Source organism: Gracilinanus agilis, chromosome 4 (assembly GCF_016433145.1).
Source record: "Gracilinanus agilis isolate LMUSP501 chromosome 4, AgileGrace, whole genome shotgun sequence".
Classification (NCBI taxonomy): Eukaryota; Metazoa; Chordata; class Mammalia; order Didelphimorphia; family Didelphidae; genus Gracilinanus; species Gracilinanus agilis.
This window is the reverse complement of record NC_058133.1, coordinates 177,892,585-177,903,542: the sequence shown is the minus strand read 5'-3', so window position 1 is coordinate 177,903,542 and position 10,958 is coordinate 177,892,585. Positions and strand designations below refer to the sequence as shown.

Below are 10,958 nucleotides of genomic sequence, written 5' to 3'. Positions count from 1 at the left end.
GGGGGGGTGGGGTGGTGGTGGTGGTGGTGGTGGTGCCAAGGGGTTGGGGCTGGAAGGAGGAATCTGAGGCCTTTGCCTGCTGCTCCCAAGGCCTGGAGCAAGTTTGGACTCCTATCCCATTTCGCTCTTCTCCCCCCGGGGGGATAGGATCAGCATTTTGCCATTCCGTGCTTCCCCTTAGCCTTGGACTGCACCGAGGCTGCCCCAACCTCTACCCGGTGGGGGAGGGGGAAAATTACTACCTCCTTGAATTTAGACTCCCCTTTAGCTTTAGATTGCTCCTTAGATTGCCTGGTGCGGGTGAGAGGGTGAGATTCCTGTGTCCTCGGGTCTGGGCCTCATTTAGGTCTCCCTTTGGCTTTGGATTGCCCCAAGGCAGCCTCTAACCTTTCCCAGGTGGAGGTGGGGGTGAGTTGAGATTCAGACCTCCCTGACCCTCCTACTAGTAGGCAGCTGTTGGCTCTGCCTGGGGATAGAGGAGAGGCTGATTTCTTTGAGCTTGGATCTTCCCCTTTAGACTTGTCCCGAGAGGGCCCCAGACTGCAGAGGTGTTTCCCCGCCCACCCCAGTAGGATTCTCATTCTCTGATGTTTGGGGGCCCAAGGAAGGAGGGAGGAGGAGGGGGATGGGGTGGAGAGGGCACCGGGCGTGACGCGGCTCCCGATGCTGCCCCCCTCCGGGGTGTCCTTCCTGCAGAGAGGACGCCCAGTCACTCCCGGCGCAGCTCCAGGCCGGTGGGGGTGGGGTGAGGGAGGCTCGGTGGACAAGGCCCTGCAGACCTGGCAGGGTTTGTATGGGGGGAAGGAGGAGGGAGGCAGGCAGACTGGCAGACAGGCTGGAAAGAAAGGATTTCGCTTTTACTTCTGAGCCGCACTTGTTCTTCAGCGATCCCCTTTTGGAGATCAAACACCTGGGGAAAAAGAAAAGAGTAGAGAAAAGGGACTATGTCCCCCAGCCAGTACAGTCCTGGGCTGTGGGCTGACTTTCTAGAGCTCGAAAGGGAGAAGTAGAATGTTTTTGAGGGATCTGGGAAGCTTTGACTGTCTTCAAATTCCATCTCTAATGGACCTGATGCAAAATGGAGGGGGAAGATTAGGGGGACTTTGGTCTGCAGCCCTTGGCCTTTTTCTGTCCTTTAAAAAAGTATCTAATGACTCAACTCTTCCTAGTTCCCTTTCATTTCTTTTTGCTGTGTGGAGGGGCAGGGTCTTTCTCCCGAGGAGAGAGGTAAGCCTTGAGGGCTTTTCTCTCCTTTCCTGGCCTTACTTACTGGCCTCTCAGATGTACATGTGTAGGGGGGCATGGGGAAGGGGAATAATTGTAGCATTGTAGTCACAAGACTGACATTATGTAACTTGGCTGACTCTTTTCTGGAGAGTAGGCTGGGTTTTAATTACTGTAACAAAGTTGTTCCTTTGGACTTTGGGGGATGAGGCAGTGGAGCAGGTGAAATTGCTAGATAAAGGAGCTAAATTTGTACTTGTGTTTCCTGGGGCCACCCCCAACCCTTTCCTTTCACCCTCCTCTTCTTGGCTTTATAAACAGTCTCTCCTTATAGTAACTCTGAATAAATAAATTTGCGATGAGCAGCAGAAAGACTACTAGGCAATACCAATGAGGTTTAAATCCAAAAGATCCCTCTTGTTCCCAAGAGCTTTCCTTATCTGCCTCCCTTGTATCTTTCCATTGAATCTGGAATGATGAGAATAATAGGAACTTACCTTTCTTTAAAATAATTATGGTTAGACAGTATTTTATGGACTTAGCTGATCTGGGAAATGGGAAGATTCAAATGAGAACAAGTGAGGCCCTGTGATTTGCCCAAAGTCATGATGGGGAATGAGATAAAGGAGGGAGGTTTGGCAGGGTTTTTATGGAAAGAATGTTCTGTGTTCTTGGGACAACTAACTTCAGAATTGAAACCTTTTCTCCTGGCTCTTTCATACAAGAAGGCTGGGCCTCCTAGGCACTGCTAACTTTTTAGGGGTGAGAGACTGCTCTTTTAATTCCTATAGGTTTAGTCACCTCACTTGCAGGCAGAAGCATCCTGCTTCAGATGATTTACTGCAGTGGAAGTTGTAGCAATTTTACATACACCAAGTGAGGGATTGTTTGCCATAGGCAAATCCTGGAATACTCTGAATCAAGCCCTGAGGATGACACTGACTCTCTGGTTTCCTAATCCTTAGGATTTGAGGGCAAGGTGGATTGGAGACCAGAGTTCTCTAAGACTCTGCCCAGAGGCCGCTAAACTTTCTGTCTTCTGGTTTTTGAGGAGCCTTTTGTAGTTCTTACAGTCTAGGTCTTGCCTGCATGCCTGAGGTAGAATGAGGATAAGATGAGAAGTCACTCCTGCCCAGCAGTTTGGATGTAAGCCACAGAGATGGGAATCTTCATGGCTTGTGCTATTTCTGGGGGGATGAGAAGTGGGGGGAATGGAGAGTTGGACATCACCTGAAAGTCCTTCTCCTGTACTGTTACGCCATAGACAGACAAGCCTGAGTGCCCTCTGGTGGCTTCTCTTTTATTTCTAAGTAAGGACTAAATTCTGGATCTGTGGCTGCTCTAGAATATTACCAGAGGTATTTTGTTTTGTTTTTTTTTTTTTGGACAGTGATGGGAAGCAAAGAACATTAAAGTTTTTCCTATCTCTGTGTCACTTGTAAAGGTACTATCCCCATTAAAGGTATCACCGATCATTTGAAATATTAACATGCATAACAGTTTGCCCCTATCTATCCCCTGCAATTTCTCCCTTTAAATTCTTATTGATACAACGTATTTTAGTATCCCTGCGAGGTGAGGAGGATTGTCATGATAGATCCTTTGGTGGATGTAGAAACTGAGGCTTAGAGACATTGACTTGGCAAGTCATATGGAAAATCAGTGGTAGAGTTGAGATTAAGGCACTGAACCATGGGACACACTTTCTGCAGGGGAGGAAGGTTAGGGGACAAAGTGAATTCAAAGTACTGTGAAGTCTGAGTGGGAGGCTGGCACAGTTCTGAGTCTGAGTTCTTTAAGCCTCTTCCCTTCTAAAATAGGAATTATGATTTAAGAGTTGGAAAAGGACCTTAGAATCTGGTCCAACTCATTTATTTTACAGATGAGGAAACTGAGTCTCATAAGAGCAATGAAGCAGGTCAGTTGGCCATTGTCACTTAGGCGGTGACAGTCAGGTCTAGAACCCATTTCTAGTTCTCAATCCTTTGATCTCCCACACTCAGGTGTCTCTTGCTAACCAAAAGTCAGGGGAGTTTCTGTTATTTGTTGCCTCCATTTGTTTTGTATTTGCTGATAACCAGACTTCAAAGTGAATTGTTTTATCTTATTCCTTTCATCCTGGTCTTTGGTCAGAGTCTCTAATCAGCTACCTGACTTTGGGAGAACTTTATAGCTCCTCATCAATGCAGGGCCACCTGCCCCTTGTGTCCAGCTTGGAGTGAGTATCCAGACTGACCGCCATATGTGTTTGTGCTGTAGTGTCGCCATGTCTGACCGGAAGGCAGTGATCAAGAACGCAGACATGTCTGAGGACATGCAGCAGGATGCGGTTGACTGTGCAACGCAGGCTATGGAGAAGTACAACATAGAGAAAGACATTGCTGCCTATATCAAGAAGGTACAGCTTGGGAAAGGGGGCTGACTAGGGGACGGGAAGGCTGACCCAGCTCTTGGGGGAGAAGAGTCCTAGACAACTTGGCAACATTAAATCATAAATATATCTTGGCTGGTTAGAGGGAAAGCCATGAATAGGATTTGAGAAGAGGTGGGGAGTAACACTGAATCTGTGATTTCACTGATGTGATTCACTGGAAATGCATGTTAGTAACTACTCCAAACCTTGGTCCAGGGTCAAAAAGCCAATATGTGATGAGGCAGGACTTGAAAGCCTGTTCTCATCCCACACTTCCCCTGCATGAGAATTTACACTGCAGATAAAGCAAGGAGGGGTTTTTCCCTTTCTAAAAGAATTAGGTAGTAAGTGACAAAGGTCTTCTCTCCCATTCAATTGCCTCTTGCTTTCCAGAGTCAGAGGAAGTGATAGTAATCATTACCCCTTTTTATATTGTATTTGGAATCCTAAATCATAAGATTGTTTTAAAGTCTCTTCATTAGTGTTTGTTTTGCAGATCATTAAATGCTTTCCTGAGAAGCAGTAAATATTGGGGCTCTGTGGCCAATTACTGAACAATCTAAAGTGAAAACATGACCTCTAAAATGATGACAGGAACCAGTAGGGGGAAGTGCTTTGTGGAGTTTCTGATCAGAATATTGTGTCTCACTTGGGAAATGGCCCATTGCCATCTGGGAATGAGTGACCTCTTAGAACTGGAGTACTTCAGAACTAGGAGGGACATTAGAGACCAATTCTAGATACGCAGGATTGGGTGTGGGGAGACTTGGGTTCTGATCTCATGGCTCTGCCAGTGACTTTCAGTGTGACTTTGGGCATGGTGTTTGACCCCTAAGGCTCAGTTTCTTCCTCTTGTAAAATGAGAAGGTTGAACCAGATGATCCCGAATGTTCCTTCCAGCTTGGATATGGTAATCATCTATCCAGCCTCTGAATTTCATGGGTGAGGAGACTGAGACTCAGAGAAGAGAAGCCATCTCCTTCCAGGCTACCTGACTTGTTGGTGGGAAATTTGAGACCAGAATCCAGGTCTCTAAGGAGTCCTTAATCTAGTATTCTTTATATGACAACATATTTATGTTGCTGTTTATAAACCTCTTTAACAAATGTCATCTTATTTGATCCTCAAAGCAACCCTATCAAATAGGTGTTATTATAATCCCCATTTTACAGATGAGGAAACTGAGGCTGATATAAAGCTGACTTGCTTAGGGTCACACCACTAGTCAATTGTTTGAGTCTGACTTGGAACTCTGGTCGTCCTTATTCCACATGAGACATTATCCAAAGCAGCACCTTCTTACCTACCTCTGTTATACCAGCACCTCTTTTTTTTTTTAAACACCATTAACTTCTGTCTTTTAATTGATACTGAATATTGGTTCCAAAGCAGAAGAGAGGTAAGGGTTATTTGGCAGTTGGGGTTTAGTGACTTGCCCAGGGTCACATAGCTAGGAAGTATCTGAGGCCAGATTTGAATCCATGACTTATGATATCCAGCTCTGGTGCTCTTCTAGCTGCCCCTGCTGCTTCTTATATGTAGTTGATTTATGTGCCTCAGCTGGGTCACAAGAGACCTCACCTACCTATACTTAACTTCATTCTCAAGGTGTCCTAAAACTGCTTCTGTAGGACAGTTAAAGAATTAAAACACCTGCTAGGGATGGGGAGATAGAAGATTGTCCACCTTAATGAGATTTAGCCCCTGGAAGGGACAAATTCAAATTTTATCATTATATTTCAGTGACTTCTTGGGCTCTTGTCCCCCATTCTGGACCTGAAAGAGGTTAAATTCAAAGGAATTAATATACTTATTACGTGCAAGATATTGTATTAGGCATTAGGGTTATAAAGACAAAAATAAAGCCATGACTACCCTCAAGGAGTTTACATTTTCTTAGAATGTAATATTTATATTCTACTGAATTTAAGTTGATTTTTTTTTTCACTTCTATCTTAGTAATAACTCTTAAGATGGAAGGGCAAAGGCTAGGCAAATGGGGTTATAAGTGACTCGCCTATGGTCATATAGCTAGGAAGTGTCTGAGGCCACATTTGAACCCCCGACTGTACCTCCAATGCTCTATCCACTGAGTCACCTCAATGCCCCCCAAATTTAAGATGATTTATAGGGGTTGACTAACCAGACAATCTCTAGAGAGCCAAGTTTCCAGGTATTTGGGGAATACCTTCTTCCCTTCCATCTCTCAGAATTTCAGGGACCGTATTTGCCACTTGAGGCCATGATGACTTAGTCCTTTGGAAGGCAATAAAACCTTAAGTCTTCCCTATCAAATTTTAGTGACTGTTTGGTCTCCCAGATTTCCCAGATGTAGATTAACTGAAGGGAACCAGGGGTTTTTTTTGGGGGGAGGGGGAGAAAAAGATGACCAGTGCTTTCCTCTAAAGTGGCTAAGGCCAGAGGGGCTGGAATAATTAGCCTGTGGTGTGATTCATTATTAATGGAGGAGGGGAGGAGGAACCTAGTTAGCCTTAGAACCTGAGCTCCCACAGCTTAGAGAGCTGAAAGTCATCATAGGGGTGGCGCTGAGTAGGGAGTCAGGTAAGGTACCAGCTCACCCTCCCTAGGGGCCCAGCTGCTGCTGAGAGATTTCCCTGATCTCACCCCTCTCCCCAGACCCTCCCTAACCATCACCCCAACTCTTATTTCCTCTTAGGAATTCGACAAGAAATATAATCCCACGTGGCATTGTATCGTGGGCCGAAATTTTGGCAGCTACGTCACACACGAGACAAAGCACTTCATCTATTTTTACTTGGGTCAAGTTGCAATCCTTCTCTTCAAGTCCGGCTAGGTGGCGCAGTGGTGGCGGTGGCCGCGGTGGTGGAGGCGGGCAGCGGTGGTGGCAGGCGGAGCTGGGACTGTTATGCACTGAAGGCTGGCACCAGGATTTCCTCTCCAATGGCTGTGCTACTGCATGGATTGTATACTCGACTTCATGTGTATATGTTGCAGTAAAAAAAAAAAAAAACAAAAAACAAAAAACCTACTTCTGTTTAGTTGCCTGGGGAAGAAGGCTGCTTTCTGTTGTTTAATTAAAAAATACACTCCCCCCCCTTGGTTGTATTGCACTAGGAAATCTCTCTCAAAACAAATTCTCTCATCCCCCTCAAAAAGTTTAAAAAGGAGAAGCAAACCCCCCCACCCCCAGGATTTTGGAGTGCTCAACTTAATTCTTCCCAGTGGTGGATGCCTTCTTTGAAAGGCTTAAGGAAAGCTAGGGGGTGGGGGATGATGTGTTAGGTTTGGGATGGGGGGGGAGGGATCAAGGAAAGGGGAGATTTGTTCCCCTCTAATGTGAATCCAAGTGTTCTTGGATTGTGACTTGGGTAGGGGAAGAGGGCAAGGGGTTGAGATCCTCTACAGAGGCCCTGGAAGCTCTATGTTGTGGGTTTGGGGGGGGTGGGGCAGAGACTTGTCTTGCTGTCTTCATTAGTGCTTAAGGGAGTGTCTAAGAGGTGTGTATGTGTGTGTGTCTTTGTGGATTTGGTGCATTAGGCTATTTTTTTTTTCCTGCTGGTGCTCAGATTGGGAGGATGCTAGGGACAAGATTATTCCATTTTCTCTCATTCCGTATCCCCAATCTGGCCAAGTCCAACTCATTAACTCTTTTTCCACTTCCTTGGAAGAGCCCCCTTAGAATAGCCTCCCTGTTGGCTGGTGGGCCAGGGAATTTCCAGTGACTTGGATTGGGTCTGAACCTTCCTCCTTTCTGTATTTGAGGAGTCTTTGAGAGACAGAATGTGTGTGTGTCTGTGTGTGTCTGTGTTTGTAGAGGGGCACAGTTGAAGATGATTGTGGGGTAGCTGAGTGATCTGGGCACAGTATCGCTTTAGCTCTTCAACAACCTACTCCAGGAGATAACTGCTGGGCTCCAGCAGAGACTTGACAAAAGGATGCCCACCAACAACTGCTTGTACGACTAGGGAAGTCTTGGCCTCTGTTATCCTTGGAACCAGTTCTCAGTTGTAGACTAGGGAGGATGTGACTTGGTGAAATATGGAACCCCTGGCTGGGTGCATGACAGTGTTTAAGGGCTGGGAGAGCAGGGCTTGTGGCTTTTGTGGATGTGTTAAATGATTTTTGGGGGGGAACTCCTATGGGAACTACTCTTGCAGCATAGATGTAGAGGAAAAAATCCTGAAGGAAGCAAGGGAACCACTCTGATGGGAGGGGACAGAGGGCTTTAGACTAGGAGAATGAAGGCTTAAAGAGGACAAAGTTGGTCCTCTGTAGAATTGAAGCGGGAGTGGGAAAGCTAATGCCTTGAACTGCTGATTTCCTATGTCTTGTCCAAAATACCGTTTGGGGTGGGGTAGATGTTGGGGAATTAAGGGATGAATAAAGCTCATTTTTTCAAGCTTAAGTCCTGGCAGAATGGGCTACCCTTCCCCCAAGTCTTCTGTGCTTTCCACCTTTCTTTACAATGCTAGAGGAAACCTGCATTGGGGGGGTGGGGGTGGGGGGCTGGGCAGTGATAGGCTGTTCCTTGTATTATAAACTGGGCAGTGAAGGATGTGCTGTCTGTAATAAATTGCTTGGATATTAGATTTTTTTTTAAATAAATGTTTGAGTTTGTGTTGTCTTCCCCTCCCCCTCCCTCTCCCACTCTTCCTTGACTTGTAAGGCCAATTGAAAGTGTCTGGTTTGTGTTCATCTCTTTTTTTTGTCTTTATTCTCTTTGGAGCAGGGGTGGCTGCCCCCCTTCCTCATCCCCCTTGCTCTGCCTCCATTCCTCTCTTGGACATTAAAAGTTGATTGATGCACTTCAAACTTGTTTGTGTTCTTTGGGGAAGGGAGTTGGCAGATTCAAGTTGGAAAGATTTCTTCCCCCTACTTGGTGAGTAAGAGGAGGGCGCAAGGACCAGTCTGAATATTTGGTCCCAGCAGCATTCCTGGGGGTGGCTGGGTGGGTTTACTTGTTGAGTTGGGGTGAACTCTGGGGCCAGTAGATTCTACCCTAAGTTTGGACAATTTAGGTTAGAGATTTCATATTAGGAAGAAGTGAGTTAGAACACATCTCCAATACCTCCTTTGTTATGGGGGCTTCAAAGGGCCTTGTGGGTGAATGGGGATGTTTGGGTGGGGGTGGCCCTTGTTCCAGATAGAACTATCCCAGAAACTTTGTTTTCAGTGGAAATTGGCCTTCAGTTTGGTTCTACCATGTCTAAGGGAGATGGAGATAAGGAAGGAGGGAAGAAGAGCTGAAACTTTCATCACCTCTAGGATTAAAGATACCTTTCTTTAATCCAACCTGGGGTGGTTCTACTATCATCCTTGTCATCCCCCTACGTGTTTTAAGAGAGTTTGGTTCCCTTAACTACCCTGCATTGCATTCTGGGCTCAGACCTTCACCTGTCCATGAAGGGAATGGAAACTGTGCTTCGGAAGTGACTTCCATGACTTAGGACTCAAAAACAAGTGGGGGAGAGGGGATAAAGGCAAAGCACTTTGGGGCCAGTCCAGCCCCTATCTCTTGCATAAATGACCCTTATTCCTCTTCACTGATCCAGCCCCAGCCCCAACTGAATGCTCAGCTTGTGCACAGGAGCTATTTATTACAATCCATTGTAATGATCCAATTCAATCCAAACCTGATTGGCTTGAGTACTTTTCAAACCTCTCCTGCCTAATGAGCCTCATTGCATCCTTAATGTCTCTTGTCCAGCTTGGCTGAGGCCATTCATAAGAAACAAAACTAGGGAGGAGGAAATAGACTTTCTGTTCTCATGTTCTCATGTCTTTTCCTTAAAAAAAAAATGCAAACGAAAGTGTCAGCAGTGTTTCATACTTTATAAAGATAATTGGAGATAGCTCCAAATTGTCCTTTCTGCCTAATTCTATCTGTGCTTGGCTTTGCTTGTGGCTAATATATATATCATATATGTGTGTATGTATCTATACATATATATTTATAAATCTACAGACACTAGTAGTGTGTATGTGTGTGTGTGTGTGTGTGTGTGTGTGTTTGTATATGTAGTTTCAGATGTAAAATCTTGAGCAGTTTTAGAGTTCTTACTGAATATTGTGGGTATCCACTCTATAAAACCAAGGTTTGTAGGGAGGCCAGACAAATGGAATTCCTGCAAAAAGTCCCTCTATACTACTTGGTGAAGAAGAAAGCATGGAAGAAGACAAGGACCTCAGTAGATAGAGACTGAAGAATGACAGGTTAACTTTTTCTGGAAGAAGTGGCCTCAGCCTGGGACAAAGGGGAGGCTTGACCTGTGCTGTCACGTGCACTTATATGTTTGTTCTCCTTGGGTGTTTCTTTTCTGTTATTTTTCTACCCTAGAGTTTCTGCATGGTCTTTATCTTTGTTTTTAACTAGGGCCCAGGAACCATTGAATTTTCTAGCTTTATGACTCCTTTGAAAAAAACTCTTACCTTCTGTCTTAGAATCAATACTAAGTATTGGTTATAAGGCAGAAGAGCAGCAAAGGTTAGGCAATAAGGGTTACGTGACATACCTAGGGTCACAACCCAGGACCTCTCATCCCTAGGCCTGGCTATCTATCCACTGAGCCACCTAGCTGCCCCCCAAGTATCAATTCTAAGACATAAGAGCAGCAAAGGCTAGACAATCAGGGTTAAGTAACTTGCCCAGGGTCATAAAGCTGGGAAGAATCTGAGGCCAGGTCCTCCCAACTCCAGGCATGGCACTCTATCCACTGTGCTAGCTTAGCTTCCCAGCTTCATGATTTCTCTTTTGGAATTGAAGGGTGAGTGGAAAGTCAAATACTGATTTTGCCTGAGCAGACTCCATAATCCTGGTAGCTTTTTCTCTGTGCCTCCTTTTGCCCTCCAGGTTGGAGTTAATTAACTAAATTGTTCATTTCCATTTCCCAAGGAAGAAAGTGTTGTAGCCTGCAGCTTGACTCTTCAGTGATGCAAGAGGAGAAGTTTTACCATCCGCTTACCCCGACATTTGCCACTGGATTCTATAGCTTAACACTAGACCTGTAAGGCCCATTTCTAGCATTTGTCAGCCTCTGGGGAAAGTAATTCAAACTCTGTCTTTGACACTTATTATCCTGGTGACTGGGTAAATCACTTAACTTCTCTAGATCTGTTTCCAAATCTGTAAAATGAGGGGATTGGTTTTAGAAGGCTTTTGAGCTCTCTTTCAGCTCTAAATCGATGTGCTTGTGATCTTATGACCCCTCTCCTTGAGCATCTTAACCCAATGTCTAATAACCATCATTAGGGCAGGTTCAGATATGGAGCTCAATGGCACCTAAGAAATCAGCTACTCACTTTGCTTGCAAATAGGGAAAACGAGGACCAAAGATGTTAA

The 10,958-nt window shown here is 45.3% G+C and overlaps 1 protein-coding gene across 1 annotated transcript in view; it reads left to right on the top strand.

Annotated features, from left to right (window-relative positions):
* DYNLL2 (dynein light chain LC8-type 2) overlaps positions 1–8,431 on the top strand; it is an 18,930-nt gene extending 10,499 nt beyond the window's left edge. The window contains exons 2-3 of the mRNA XM_044673014.1: positions 3,484–3,622; positions 6,315–8,431. Coding sequence (XP_044528949.1) covers positions 3,491–3,622; positions 6,315–6,452 — 270 coding nt within the window. The 5' untranslated portion in view covers positions 3,484–3,490 and the 3' untranslated portion in view covers positions 6,453–8,431. The remainder of the gene's footprint in view (positions 1–3,483; positions 3,623–6,314) is intronic.
* The last annotated feature ends 2,527 nt before the right edge of the window (positions 8,432–10,958 follow it).